The sequence below is a fragment of the Galeopterus variegatus genome, unplaced genomic scaffold (assembly GCF_000696425.1).
Source record: "Galeopterus variegatus unplaced genomic scaffold, G_variegatus-3.0.2 Scaffold2147, whole genome shotgun sequence".
Classification (NCBI taxonomy): domain Eukaryota; kingdom Metazoa; phylum Chordata; class Mammalia; order Dermoptera; family Cynocephalidae; genus Galeopterus; species Galeopterus variegatus.
Genome location: NW_007728258.1, coordinates 178,776 through 192,811, shown reverse-complemented (window position 1 = coordinate 192,811; position 14,036 = coordinate 178,776). Strand labels below are relative to the sequence as shown.

The 14,036-nt window shown below is 57.7% G+C and overlaps 2 protein-coding genes across 4 annotated transcripts; both read left to right on the top strand.

The window, feature by feature from the left end:
• The first annotated feature begins 158 nt into the window (after positions 1-158).
• Positions 159-11,548, top strand: LRCH4 (leucine-rich repeats and calponin homology (CH) domain containing 4). 3 transcript variants are annotated; one of them, XM_008580707.1, is made up of 18 exons: positions 159-389; positions 3,893-4,037; positions 4,199-4,325; positions 4,518-4,623; positions 7,025-7,161; positions 7,293-7,405; positions 7,543-7,642; positions 7,918-8,008; positions 8,099-8,175; positions 8,287-8,348; positions 8,460-8,585; positions 8,715-8,783; positions 8,867-8,964; positions 9,089-9,172; positions 9,396-9,481; positions 9,656-9,793; positions 9,886-9,963; positions 11,200-11,548. In XM_008580707.1, the coding sequence occupies exons 1-18, from the start codon at positions 170-172 to the stop codon at positions 11,302-11,304; spliced, it is 1,962 nt and encodes a 653-aa protein (XP_008578929.1). In that variant the 5' UTR covers positions 159-169; the 3' UTR covers positions 11,305-11,548. The 3 variants fall into 3 exon arrangements, with proteins under 3 accessions (XP_008578929.1, XP_008578928.1, XP_008578927.1); XM_008580706.1 differs by lacking the exon at positions 11,200-11,548 and adding an exon at positions 10,240-10,904; XM_008580705.1 differs by lacking the exon at positions 11,200-11,548 and adding an exon at positions 10,240-10,904 and having other exon boundaries at positions 7,290-7,405.
• Positions 11,549-11,955: 407 nt separating this feature from the next.
• SAP25 (Sin3A-associated protein, 25kDa) lies at positions 11,956-13,644 on the top strand. Its single transcript, XM_008580708.1, has 6 exons — positions 11,956-12,189; positions 12,447-12,547; positions 12,639-12,745; positions 12,846-12,999; positions 13,096-13,193; positions 13,274-13,644. Exons 1-6 carry the CDS (start codon positions 12,044-12,046, stop codon positions 13,565-13,567), a joined length of 900 nt encoding a protein of 299 aa, XP_008578930.1. The 5' UTR covers positions 11,956-12,043; the 3' UTR covers positions 13,568-13,644.
• The last annotated feature ends 392 nt before the right edge of the window (positions 13,645-14,036 follow it).

The following is a 14,036-nucleotide window of genomic DNA, read 5'->3' as shown; positions in this document are numbered from 1 at the left end:
GAGGGTTCTGATTAGCCGCTTCTGACGCGTCTCAGGACCACGATTGGTCTACCGGGTCCCTGACCCCGCTGCCTCTCCCTTGAGGTGACTACGGCGGCTCCAAGGAGGGGGAGGGGGAAGGAGGGACGGCCAGTGCCGTCAGTCAGGCAGCGGGAGCCGCCGGGAGCGGATGGCGGCGGCAGTAGCGGCCCCACTCGCCGCCGGGGGTGAGGAAGCGACGGCCACGACTTCCGGGCCAGGGTCTCCGGGTCTGTCTGGGAGCCGCAGTGCGGAGCGGGCCCTAGAGGAGGCCGTGGCCACCGGGACCCTGAACCTGTCTAACCGGCGCTTGAAGCACTTCCCCCGGGGCGCGGCCCGCAGCTACGACCTGTCAGACATCACCCAGGCTGGTGAGTGCGCCCAGGCCCCGGGCTCGTGCGGGACCCTCATTTGCATGGTCCCGCCCCGCCAGGCCGGCGCGCCCCTTCACCTGGCTGTCGGGGTTCTAGCCCCTCCGGATCGGCGTAAGCCTGCGACCACGCGCATCCCCTTTCAGAACCTCTAGACAATGAATGCACTTCTCGTTCGCCAGCGTCTCTGGCGGAGCGTTGTGAGGGACCTCTCCCCCGCTTCTCTTTATTTGCATACCTGCGCACCTGTAGGATGGTCCCGCCCCTCACCTTGTTGGCTCAAATTTGCATGACCTCGCCACCCTCAGTTCTGATCGTTCCGTAAAGCAGCCCCCATGAGCTTCTCCAACCACTTCTTTCTCTCCCTCTTCATCGTCTCCAACTCCTTCCCCCGCTCCACCGAGATCTGAGCTGTTCCAGGCATCTCCTTCTTATGGATTGCCCCTAACGCTGATGTTTCTGCTTATTTTGCGTAGTCCCGCCCCCTGAGGTCACTGGCCCTCTCCACTCTTCACCCAGCCAGCTAGCTATGGGAAAGAAACGAATCTCCTATCTCCTCTGACTCTTTTCTCCCTGAGCTCTTCCGCCTATTATCCCTGACCCCCTTATCTGAGATTCCTCCTCCTTTCTGAGTGTGTGAGGTCACTGTGACCTCATAGGGACCCCAGAATTTCCATTTCGGTTTCTGCTTTCCCTCAGGGGAGAGACTTGAGGCGGTTGCTGAATGGCAGGAAATCTTATCTCCTAGCTAGGAGTGCTGGCAAGTTAGAAACGATCCTTCCACTCCTCCAGGGGTAGGATGCCCCTAATCATGCTCCCTCTACCCTAGTGTCTGTTGATGGTAGGGGGTGGGGGACTCTACTGTGACAGGTGAGTCAGACCTCAGCTGCTCAGGAGGAAGCCTATGACCTTCGGCTGGCAGCTGGGGGGTGGGGATCAGGACCGGGAAGTAGGACTGCATTCCCGAGGCTCCACCCCAGCCTAGGCCGCCTCCTCTCATCTTCAGGTGGGGGACATGGGGCTGGATAAAAGAGTGCATTTCTCCCCAAGCAAGTGCCTGCTCACCTGCAGACACTCAGGCTGGCACAGGCACATCCTCTCCTACCATTCTGGGGAGAACCAGTGTAAACATCTCCACTTTTCTTACCCACTATGCAATGAGTGAGTTGGGGGAATGGGTGAGCCCCAGGAGCCATTCCTATTCCCTCAGTCTCGTCCTGCCTCCCCACACCCCCAAGCTCCAGATTGACCTCAGCAGCTGTGTGACATTCGCCGTCTGTTCCCTTTCCCCTCCCCCCTTGCTTGTTTTTTGACAAAGACCAAATGTTATTCTTTACTTCCTTAGGGCTCTGTCTCAGTAAGTGGACTCTTAGGGAAAACTACCAAGAACTCCCTGCCCCTCCCAGCTCCTACCCGCTCCTACCCGCTCCCAACCTCCTCCCCCAGCATTCCGGCTCAGGGTGCAGCCAGGGCTCCTGCAAGTTTGCTTGTTGGGGAAGCGGGAAAATCCTAGCTTCCTGAGAACCCCTCTCTGCCCTACTCTCCACACAGGAATCCTCAGCCCTTTCAGGGCCCAAGTTCTAGGCCAGGTGGGGTCCATCTTGCCCAGAACTCTTTCCTCTGTCCCTTCTCCCCATGTAGGGTGCTCATAGCCTGGAGCAGAAAGGGGAAGTGACAAAGAAACAGAGTTGCCCATACTCTGCCCTCCACATCTCCTTACCCTCCAACCCTGACTAAAAGCTTCAGCACTCTGCTACCCCAATATTGTGAACCCTCTTCTGCTTTCTGAGCTCTGAGTGTCTTCCCTGCATGTTTCCTATGACTCCAGTCCTTGATATCCCTTGAACTCTCTTCCCTGGGGCCTGGTAGTAGGAAGAATCCTGGGGTGGGGGGAAGGGGCCGTGCTAGCAAAGGAGAAGTGTAGCTCCTTCTCTTGCAGACCACATCCTGTGCCCCATGCCCTGCCTCCTCCAGCCTGGGCTCCCTTCCGCTCCTCGCTTTTGCCCCCACAACCCACTTACCCCATCCTAACCCAGTCTCCACCCGCTTCATCCACAGGCACAAAAACACATTTCTGGACACAGTGAAAGCAGCTAGGTGGAGGGCGAGGGTGGGAGGACCAGATGCAGTCCTCCCACCCTCTCCGGAACTGCCTTCTCTGGTACCAGGTCTTCTGCCTGTGTGCACCGGGCTTGGGGCAGAGATTGAAACAGAGTGATTCCTGGGGTATCAGGCTATCATCCGCCTGGTAGACACAGGGCCCACCAGGGCCAGAACCTGACAGATTGATTCTGCTTGATTTCCTGTCACAAGACTCTTTTCCTTGTGGGATATACCCCAGCTTCCCCTCCCCTCAGCTTTTGCTCACCCCTCCCTGAGGAGGTCCCCTGAATAAGCTCACCCAAGTTCTGTTGCCTGGGACTTCCCCGAGGAGGCCTTGGGCCCCTCCCAGTACAAGCTGAGCTTAGGAAACAAAAACTCAGGCTTCTAGAAGCCAGAGCTGTTAACATCTCCAGACTTGAGGGAACCCCAAGGCCTGCCTCCTGGCGTTGAGATAGCAAGCCAGTGCTTGAGATAAGGGGGTGGTGATAAACTCTACCCTCCTCTCCACCCTTTCTACCCCTTGTGGTACCCAAGATGCATGCAAAAGCACTGATCTCTTGAAGTTTGGGTCAGTAGGAGAGCAAGTAGAGGAAGGCTGATGGAGCTGGAAGAGGGTGGGAAAGAGGTAAGCCCTGGGGCAGGGCAGCGCTAATGGGAGGGACCTGAGGACTCCAGCTCCCATCTCCAACTTGATCTTCTTGTCTCTCCCTCCTAGTCCTTGAGAATCTGTAATTTCATAGTCCCTTGGACCTGGCTTTCTGGTCTTAGGGGCTGATGAAAAACTGTTGTCCAGTGTTATGGACCTTACTTAATCTCTAGAGCCGGGATATAGTGACCTTTGGTTTCTCTCCTGTGCTGAAAACAGGTTGAGGTTGGGAGGAAGGGCCCCTGAGGAGGGATAGGCTTCCCTAATGGTCTTCCCCAGGGATTTTCCATATTCTCTCCTTGAGCGTCCCAACCCATGACCTTACTGTTTTCTCATGAGCACCAGCCCTCTTCTATGATCTTTTGCCTTCCACCTCTCCTGGAATCTCAGAACAATAGGAACCACAAGAGTTACGGAATCCAGCCACCCTTCCAGGGTAGCTGTTCATTTGTGTACGTGAGGATGGTATTTGTGATGTTCTCCCCAGCCCCCCACCCCACCACTACAAGTCTAGGTTTCTCCAGCCCAGTGACCTCAAGGCCTTTGCCATCCCTTTGCCATTCTGGTCATGCTTGGAATGTGCTACAGTTTGCAGAAGGCTTTGTTATCTCTCCAGGGAGCCCAGGTTTATAGGCCTGATTCTTTAGGTCTGCTAGGGGTAGGGAGCTGGGCAGCTGGCTCAGGGGAAGATTAAGGTTGTCTTGTCCAGGGTTGGGGCTTTCTACAACTCTCCCTTGACACTTGCTTCCCCTAGACCTGTCCCGGAACCGGTTTCCTGAGGTGCCTGAGGCAGCATGCCAGCTGGTGTCCCTCGAGGGCCTAAGCCTCTACCACAACTGCCTGAGATGCCTGAACCCTGCCTTGGGGAATCTCACAGCCCTTACCTACCTCAACCTCAGGTAGGGAAGTCAGGACCAGGGGACAGTGGGGAGCTTGTCCTTCTCAGCCTCAAGGACCAATGCACAGTACCCTGAGTGACCCTCCGGGTGACCCTGAGAAGAGAGCTAAGCTGGGATGCCATGCCTGGGGAGCAAGCCCACTGCCTTTCTCCCTTCCACAGCCGAAACCAGCTGTCATCACTGCCACCCTACATCTGCCAGCTGCCCCTGCGTGTGCTCATTGTCAGCAACAACAAGCTGGGAACCCTGCCTCCCGACATCAGTGCCTTGGGAAGCCTACGACAGCTTGTGAGGATGGGGAATAGGGCGAGAAGAGGGACTGTCTAGACTGGCATCAGGGACCTTTTGGGGGGAAGTTGGGGAAAGGCCTGAAGTGCCCTAGGGAAAAGGTCTGGACTAAAGGCGGGTGGCCAGAGACAGGAGGACAGTTTCTAATGATCCTGTTCTTATGGCACTTCCTTACTGCTTTCCAAATTCCAGGATGTGAGCAGCAATGAGCTGCAGTCCCTTCCTGCAGAGCTGTGTAGCCTCTCTTCCCTGCGGGATCTCAATGTTCGGAGGAACCAGCTCGGCACTCTGCCTGATGGTGAGAAAAGTGAAGAACTGGAGGGGTGTGTATATATGTGTGCATCTTAGCTCAGCCTGCAATAACAAAAACACCATAGACTGGGTGGCTTGTAAACAACAGGAACTTATTTCTCATAGTTCTGGAGGCTGGAAGTCCAAGATCAGGGTGCTACCATGGTTGAGTTCTGGTGAGGGTCCTCTTCTGGGTTGCAGACTGCCGACTTCTCTTTGTATCCTCACATGGTGGAGAGTAGAGAGAGAGAACTCTCTGGGGTCTATTTTATAACAGAACTAATCTTATAAAAGCGAGGGCTCCACCCTCATAACCTAAATTACCTCCCAAAGCCCTACCTCCTAATACCATCACTTTGGGGATTAGGATTTCAGCATAGAATTTTGGAGGGGAAATAAGCATTCAGTCCATAACAGTGTATCTACTCTGGAGAAGTCACAAGTAAGGATTCTTCAAAGGAGAATCATGCCTTCATTGCTCAGGGTTTTGCAGTATATAAAACAAACTGGGAAGGGTTTAATTTGGTATTGACCATAGCAACCCTCTGAGGTTGGCAAGATATGGATTACTAGCTCTATTTACAAATCTGGAAACAGGCACAGAAAGGGGTAGATGAGTACATATACTCTTGTGTGGAATCTCAAGGTTGGAAGGGGCCTCCAAGATCACCCAGCATCACCTCTCACCCCAGGAGGAGCTCTCTAACACCTGGGTCAGGTGATGCCCTGTTCCTCTCCCCAGAGATCCTGGGGCCACATGCAGAGCCCAAGCAGCCCCATTTTAACGAGCTGATTGTGACGCACCAGCATTTGATAGCCTCTGCTCCAAAGCAGGCACACCTTCTTTTATTCAGCCAGCATTGTTTTTGTGTGTGTGTGTTTTCTGTGTTTTAGGTAGGGACCAATAGATGTGGGTGATGGGACTAAGATCTGGGGCCATCTTTAGGGTTTAATGCTTAATGGGGAGAGACAAAGGTTCATAGGGAAGTGCTAGGGTGGGATGTTTAAAGAGCCCTTGAACTAGCAGGGAGGCAACACTGGGCTCTGCTTGGGGAGCCTGGGGAAGACTTTACCCCAGAGGCACAGGTGCAGCAGGAGCTGACCTTTGAAGGAGAATTCTCCATGCTTTTGCATCCAACAGAGGAACCCCCATGCATAAAGCATGGAGGCAGGAAGGAGCATGGTCCAGCAAGGATGTGGTTAGAAAGGCAAGCTGGGGCTGGACAGCAAGGGCCATGTGCCATGCTGAAGAATGTGAATTTGGTTTCTGAAAAACAAGAGGGGAGTCAGAGGGTCATGATTTTCTCTGCCTTCCCCCAAACCCCTTTCTGCGCCTGCCCTCTTCCTTGCAAGTCAGTACGGGTACAAATGAGCATTTGCTAAGGGTGCTCTCTGGGCCATAAGAAGAGATCCAAGCAAAATGACCTGGGGACACAGGGGAAGGAACAAAGAATCCCATGAACCTGAGGTGTCTGGAAAGATTCATGGAGGAGGTGACGCTTGAGCTGAACCTTGAAAGATGCATGGTCGGAAAGATGGAGCTTTTCCAGCTGAGCAAATGTACTTGGAAAGGCCCAGAAGCTGAGGGACTGGAGGGGTGGGCAGTGAGGTGAGAAAAGTGGGTAGAGCCAGATCATGAAACCCTTGACCATGTGGGCCAGAGAGCTGTAATTTTTATATTGTGTCAAGGGCCATCACGAATCCAGACTGTGCCTTTTTGAGAATTAGCCCAAGGGCCCCTCCCTGTAGGCAGGCAGAGTCTCCGTCAGGGTGCAGGGTTTGGCTAGTACAGGGCAGATGTACTGCAGCCCCCTGTTGACCAGGTGCTCTTGAGCAGGGCACAACCCACTCGACCTCAGCAGCCATGGCTGCATGTTATGGGAGGCTTTTTTTATTTTTTTGTCCTTTTTGAGACCGGCAGCACCGCGCTCAGCCAGTGAGCGCTGTGAGCGCACCGGTCATCCCTATATAGGATCTGAACCCGCGGCGGGAGCGCTGCTGCGCTCCCAACGCTGCACTCTCCTGAGTGCGCCACAGGCTCGGCCCTATGGGAGGTTTTTGAGTAGTGGGTGTCACAGTTTGGTTGGTGTCTTGTGTTGATCCCTTGAGAATGAAGGATCAGTTGATGTGTGCAGCGAGCAGGCGAGAAGACGAGGAAGGACATGTATGGGCTGGGCAGGAGCTGAAGTCCAGGTAGGCTTTAGGGGGAGGCTCAGCTCAGAAGGTGGACCAGATCTGAGTGGGAAGAGGAGCACGGAGTTTGTTCTTGGGGAATGACCCAAGCCAGCCAGGGCAAAGGCTGTGATGAACCCGGGGTGACTGGTGGCCAGAGCAGAGAGCGTAGACGTGGGCACAAGGCCCCAACCTTGGGCATGCTCCTGACTCTTCCCTCACCCACCCACCCCCAGAGCTGGGGGACCTTCCTCTTGTCCGCTTGGATTTCTCCTGTAATCGCGTCTCCCGCATCCCGGTCTCCTTCTGCCGTCTCAGGCACCTGCAGGTCATTCTGTTGGACAGCAACCCCTTGCAAAGCCCACCTGCCCAGGTGAGGGGTGGACCAGGGGGACAGGGATGGGATTGGGCAGGAGTGGGGGTGGGTCTCTTTGGTACCCAACCAGGATCTGGGGAGCCAACCTTTCTCCCCTAACTCCTTGGCATGTGCCTCTTCACAAGCAGATCTGCCTGAAGGGGAAACTTCACATCTTCAAGTACTTGTCAATGGAGGCTGGGCGGCACAGATCTGCACTGGGGGACCTGGCCCCTTCCCACCCCCCGAATTTCAGTCCCTGGTAAGTCCTAGGTGGGAATGAAGGCCCTGGATATTTATTGTCCCTTCATGGCACCAGGAACCCTTTGGTTTCCACTGGGAGGATGAGGATGTTGCTGCCCAACATAGGGCTGACCAGATCTCCCCGGCTGGCCTCAGCCCTGCTGAGGATTTATTTCCAGGACGTCCATATGATGGCGGGCTGGACTCAGGCTTCCACAGTGTTGACAGTGGCAGCAAGAGGTGGTCTGGAAATGAGGTAAGGGCTTCCTTTCCAAAGGAGATTGGGGGTGTCAGCCCTGGGAGAGAACCTCTGAGCTGGGGACCTTTTGCCTGGTACCTCCAAATGTCAGAGTGATGGGTGGTGGCTGGAGCTGTCCTCTTCCTTCCTTCTCCCCAGCATCCCGGGGAAGGGCTTACTTAGTGATAGACCCCATTGTAAGTCCCACACAGGAGCCCAGAGGCCCTGAATCCCTCTGGGCCCCCAGCACAGCAGAGAGGCCATTTCCCATCTCTGCCTCTCTGCTTCTACAGTCAACAGATGAATTTTCGGAGCTGTCATTCCGGATTTCAGAGCTGGCCCGGGAACCTCGGGGGCCCAGAGAACGGAGGGAGGATGGCTCTGGTGAGTAGTGGAGTCGGGCTGGGGAGTTGTGGGGATGGACACGGGCCTGCAGGCTCCCATCTACTTGCTGATGCACCCTGGCCTCTCCAGCTGATGGAGACCCTGAGCAGTTCGACTTCATCGACAGCCACGTCCCTGGGGAGGATGAAGAGCAAGGTGCTGCCGAGGTGAGGATCCAGCCATGTTCCTCTGCCAGAGAGGGGGAGCTGGAGGGAGGGAGACAATGCAGGCTTGGTGGAACAGGCCTGCCCTTAGCCTGTCTGCTGTTCTCTCTTCAGGAGCAGCGGCAACCTGAATTAAGCCCTGTGGCAGTGGATGGGGAGAGGGCACCAAGCAGCAGGTATCCCAGAGCCCATTGAGTCAACACCTCTGCCCCTTACTCCCAGCCCCCGAGAACTCTCTCCTTCCCCTGACCAGGGTCTATTTCTCTTGGGCTGTCCTTGCCCTTCAGGCGGGAGGAGCCAGCCGGGGAGGAACGGCGGCGCCCAGACACCCTGCAGTTGTGGCAGGAGCGAGAGCGGCGGCAGCAGCAGCAGCAGCAGCAGAGTGGGCTGTGGGGGGCCCCCAGGAAGGACAGGTGTGGATACAGCATCAGCTGGGGCTGCTGCTGGACAATGGGCAGAAACAAGTCCCTCCTGAGCTTCTCTGCCCCCAGGGTTGGTGGGCCCCCTCTGGCATGCTGACCCCACCTCTCCTGGTCTTCCAGTTTTCTCAAGTTGGGGATCAGGGCTACTGGAGGAAGTGCTGCTGCCTCGTCCACTCAGGCCACCTACAAGTAGGTGTCCTCCGTGTATAGTCCTCTCCCTATACACCCTTCCCCTGGCCTTCCCCTCTAATTTCGTTTTTGTCTGTCCTCAGCGGCACACCTAAGTCCAATGCCACTCAACTGGGAGCTTCCGGAGGTCAGGGAACTGCTGCTCCCACCTCCCAGGAGCCCCTTCCCATAGCTGCACCAGGTGGGATGGGGACTTTGAGAAGAGTATGGGGGTCTACGTAGGGAAGGGGGTGGTTGGGACCTGGTGGCCTGAGGGAAGAGTGGGACACTGAGGGGATGTTTCTCTTACCTGCCCTGGCCCCCAGCGACTACACCTGCTCCTCGGCCACTCGGCTCCATTCAGAGACCAAACAGCTTCCTCTTCCGTTCCTCCTCTCAGAGTGGCTCAGGTGGGTCTCTCCACCCTCCCAGTACTGACCCAGTGCCAGCCAGCATTCATTGATGTGATTGTGTCACCCTTCTGTCCTGGGAGTTCTCTGGGTCTGTTGACTCTTTGTGCTGAAAATCCCACAAGCAGAGAGGCAGGAGATGTGGGTGCCAGCCCACCGGGATCCAGCTACAAAGTCGATGGTGGGTGGTGAAGACAGCCCCCATGCCCTCCTTTTCTCCTAGGCCCTTCCTCACCAGACTCTGTCTTGAGACCTCGGCGATCCCCCCAGGTTCCAGATGAGAAGGAATTAATAGCTCAACTGCGCCAGGTGAGCAGAGGCAGGATCTGCATGGGCAGGTGCCTGGAATCAGTGTGGCATCTCCTCAGGTTTCCTCCCTCAGGACCCTCTTTGCCTACCCTGGCACTTCCCCTGAGGACAGAAAGGAGCACACTGAGTTCCCTGCAGACTGTGACTGGCTCCTTCCTCACTTCTGCCTTCCAGGTTCTTGAGTCACGGCTGCAGCGGCCCCTGCCAGAGGACCTGACTGAGGCCCTGGCCAATGGGGTGATCCTCTGTCAGCTGGCCAACCAGCTGTGGCCCCGCTCTGTGCCCTTCATCCATGTGCCCTCACCTGCTGTGGTCAGTTGGGGTCCAGGGAGGAAGTAGGTGATGGGACAGGGGACTCCTATGCCCTCTCCCTTACCTTCTTTTCTTTTCTCACCCACCCCCAGCCAAAACTCAGTGCTCTCAAGTCTAGGAAGAACGTGGAGAGTTTCTTAGAAGCCTGTCGAAAAATGGGGGTGCCTGAGGTATGGGGGCTGGCAGCATCCTGGGCTCAGCTGATCACTTTGTGTGGATGGCAGGGTTCCATTTGCAGGGGGTGTCTGCTCCTCAAGGAAGCACATCAGTGCGCCCCTGCCCTGCACGTCACCCTGCCCTGCATGTCACCCTGCCCTGCACATCTGCATGTTGGTGTGTCTCTGGCCTGGCACATGAGGGCAGGGGGTGGGAAGGATTGTCTTACTGCTGCTGCTTCTAACGTCTGTCCTTTGTCCTTGTCCATCTGCCCTACTCTCCCTTCCCAGGCTGACCTGTGCTCGCCCTCGGATCTCCTCCAGGGCACCGCCCAGGGGCTGCAGACCACGCTAGAGGCTGTGAAGCGGGTGGGGGGCAAGGCCCCCCCGCCCCCCTGGCCCCCCCCTGGTCTGGGAGGCTTCATCTTCTTCTACGTGGTCGTCATGCTGCTGCTCTATGTCATCTACACTCGGCTCCTGGGTACCTAGGACCCGAAGTCACCAATCCCTCCAACTCCTTTCCCTCCTCCTATTTCTATTTATAAGACTCCTGCTCAACCCTGTCCTCCCACCGGTGGTGCCTTCAGCCCCTACCAAAGACACTAGTGTACCCCCCTTCATAAACACTGACCTCAGAGGCCCCACTCTGGTACCCCCAGACCCTGTGCTGCCAGCTTCTGGCTCCCCCAACTTTAGCACCTCACATGTCCCTCACCCTCTCAGTGCTGATGGTGCCTTCATCCTTTTCCCGCCCCTGTCCCGCCCTCTGTTCCCCCAGAGGGGTGGCAGGAGGTTGAATCTTTCCCTTCCTCTTGCACCCTCCCTCACCTGCCCTCCCCCCACTGGCTGCTATGGGGCTAAATTATCTCTATTTTGTAGAGAGAACTCTATATTTGTAGGGGAAGCAGGGGCCCAGGCTGAGTCCCTGTCTCTGTGTATAAACTGTACAGACCATGGCTGCCTCTGTGTGTGTGTTTGCATCCGCTCCTGCCGTGACCAGGCCCAGCCCTGCCTGCTCCAGCATTTCCCTCTGGAAATGACAAGCCTCTCCTGCCCCCTGTGCCTTGGCGCCCTGTGTCATCTCCCTTCTGTTATTGCTGGCAGCTTCCTTGCCTCTCATTTGTCCCCAAGCATGGGCTGCAGTGTCTACCCAGGATGCCCTTGACCTTTGCCTCTTGCACCCGGCCTCGGGCAGGGAAGCCAAGGGGAGGGGGTGACAAAGGAGAACTTAACCTGAGCCCCTCCCCTCAGGAGTCCCTGTGCCAGCCACACCACATCCTGGAAGAGGAGGGGGCCCCGGGAAGGGGATTCCCCTACATTGCTGCTGTCGTCCACGCACTGCTGGAACGGCCTTAGGGGTAGAGGTAGGGGCGCGGAGTCTGCCCCGCTCGGGACCCCAGGAACACAGAAGACGCGCCTGGGCTCTGCCCTGTAACAAGGACTTGGTGAGGGTGGCCTCAGCCTGGCCCTGAGCCCCGGGCAGCCCTCGGCCTGCAGGGCCATCTGCCCCTGCTGCGGCCGGGGGGTCTGGGGGAAGACCTGGCCGGATGTTGTGTCAAGCGCAATAAAGAGAAGCGGAAGCCCTCTAGGTTGGCCCTCAGGTGTGAGTGTGTCTGTGAGTGAACGCGGGCATTGTGGGGACGTGGGTCGCCTCCTCTGATGTCGCCTCCATGGCGAGTTCCGCGGTGCCCTCCTCTGTCCCGGGTTCGCGTTGTGCCGAGGAACTGAGGGTGGGGCCCGGCGCGTGATCCCCGCCGCCAGGGGGCGCTCGCGGGAGCCCAGCGGGAGCGCGCCCGCCACGTGGCCCAGGAGACGCGCTGGGCGCCGCCCTCGTTGCGAGGCCCTCAGAACTGGGCCGGCGACCTGGACTCGCTGGCGCCGGGGGGCGCTCGCGGGAGCCCAGCGGGAGCGCGCCCGCCACGTGGCCCAGGAGACGCGCTGGGCGCCGCCCTCGTTGCGAGGCCCTCAGAACTGGGCCGGCGACCTGGACTCGCTGGAGGCCCAAGGTCGCGCTGCAGAGGGAGGCTGAGCCGGGCCGGGTGGGTGGCGGGCTCGGGGGCACAGTGGTGCTGCCCTGCGCTCCCCCAGACGAGACATGTTGCCTTGGCCGCCTCCGAGATGCCGCGCAGGCGAGGAGGAGGCGCCCGAGGAACCAGGCCCCTCGGTGGGCAGTGACCAGAGTGAAGCCGGGAGCTCCGGGGAGGAGGCCCTGGGGGATCCAGGAATACCCACGCAGGACAGGTGAGGGGCTCTGCTAGAGCTACGGCCGGTGGGGGGCATCCGAGTACGGGGGCCTCCACGCCTTTGCTCGGTGCTTTATGTAAGATTAAGAAAATCTTCACTGTCCACACTGGAGAACGTGTATGATCAGCCTCCCCGCACCAGGCACTCTTGGCTCTGCCATTGGGCTCAAGGAAGTATTTGGGCAGGGGAGTTGGACGGGAGAAGGTGCATGGGGGAGGCCGTGACTGAAGCCTCTCAGTTCCTCCCCTTCCCAGCCCTCAGCACCAGTCTCCCAGTACTTCCTGGACCCAGAGAGAGCTGCTGCTGCCCTGCCACCCCCTAGGCCCAGCTAATGAGCAGTCTCCAGGAGCACCAGGTAGGCACCGGGCCTTGCTGCCTCGAACTATCCCTGAGACCCTCTCTTGCTGACTGTGAGCCTGTTTTAATCTCTTCAAGTGTCCCCCCAGTTCCTCTTTCCCCCCAGATGGCCTGGGAGGTAGCCCCCTCAAGGATGACCCTGCTAGCACCCTGGGATCCCAACTACAAGGCTAAAGCAGGACATCAGCTGGTGAGGGTGAGTTGAGGGGGACCTTATGCCTCTGGCTGAGGTGGACATGGAGGGGGAGGGGTTGGGAAAGGCTGAGGCTCCAGTGATCTTTCCTGCCCCTCCACAGGGGACCAGCTGCGGGTCGGGTGGCTCCTTCTCAGGCCGGACCTTGTGTCATCCCTCGTTCTGGCCGCTGTATGAGGCAGCCTCACAAAGGGGCCTCAGACCCCTTGCCCCTGCACCAGGGCGTCAGAATGGAGAGCAGGCACCCAGGGATGCAGGTACTTCCGTTGGTCCCCTGAGGCTCTGTAGTTGTGGGAAAACAGTGTGGAGATGTGGGAACCCCAACCGCCACCTTAGCAGTTTCTCCTCCCCAGGGCTCCCAGTGATGTGCCGTGAGGATGTCTTTCTCTCGGACCCTCTGCTGCCCTGTGGGCAGCGTGTTCCCCTGTACCTGTCCGAGGCCCCTCAGCAGGTGAGAGCTCTTCCTCCCTGGCTTCACCCCAGCTTCCATGCAGGGCCTGGGAGGAAACACTTCTCCTTGTCTCTCCGCAGGTGATGGGCTCCCTGAAACTGCTGCTGCCAGCCCCTGTCATGTCCCGTTGTGTCCTTCCCACCTCGTCCCTGGGCTGCTCCACTGCCTGGCTCAGTGGGCCTGAGCTGATTGCACTCACTGGCCTGCTGCAGATGAGCCAGGGGGAGCCGAGACACAGCTCCTTGGAGGCTCCCACGCCCCCTGCTGGCCCCCCAGATCCTGTCTCTGACCACCCAGGCCCCAGCGGTAGTGGGAGATGTTCTCACTGCACTGACCCATCTCTCCCACAAACCCCAGGTGCCCATTGTCCATAGCCCCTCTGGGTCCCCCATACCCCCAGGCAAGTTCTGTTGACAATAAAAGTTTATTTGCAAAACAGGTTTGCAAAAAAGGCTCCATGTGGCTGGTGGTAGAGTGAGGTATGGAGGCAGAGATGGGCTCTCTTCCTCTACTGCTGCATTTACTGCCCTCCCCTCAAATTCTTGTTACTCATTGGCCACCCCCTGTCTTGGAGCAGGAGAATCCAGGGATCTAAGATGTTTACAGACTGACCAAGCAGGACACCTTTAATGGGTGGGTGGTACACAGTACAGTGCCAGGGCAGAATGCATAGGAAGCAAGAATTCCACCAGCTCTGGGGGTGGTGGGGGATGGGGGGGAGTATTGTGTGAGCACGTGGCTGGCACTGGGAGAGGCAAACTACAGAGTGGGGGGGGGCACATCAGTTTTAGGGGCACTAGTAGTAGGATGCCTGGTTCTCCTATCCCTCTCATGTTGGGGCCC

Coding starts and splice junctions, on each gene's coding strand:
- LRCH4 (XM_008580705.1), top strand. CDS start 170: ATGGCGGCGGCAGTAGCGGCCCCACTCGCCGCCGGGGGTGAGGAAGCG. Junction 8,009..8,098: donor ACGGAGGGAGGATGGCTCTG/GTGAGTAGTGGA, acceptor TGGCCTCTCCAG/CTGATGGAGACCCTGAGCAG. Junction 9,482..9,655: donor TAATAGCTCAACTGCGCCAG/GTGAGCAGAGGC, acceptor TCTGCCTTCCAG/GTTCTTGAGTCACGGCTGCA.
- SAP25 (XM_008580708.1), top strand. CDS start 12,044: ATGTTGCCTTGGCCGCCTCCGAGATGCCGCGCAGGCGAGGAGGAGGCG. Junction 12,190..12,446: donor GGAATACCCACGCAGGACAG/GTGAGGGGCTCT, acceptor TCCCCTTCCCAG/CCCTCAGCACCAGTCTCCCA. Junction 12,548..12,638: donor GCAGTCTCCAGGAGCACCAG/GTAGGCACCGGG, acceptor GTGTCCCCCCAG/TTCCTCTTTCCCCCCAGATG.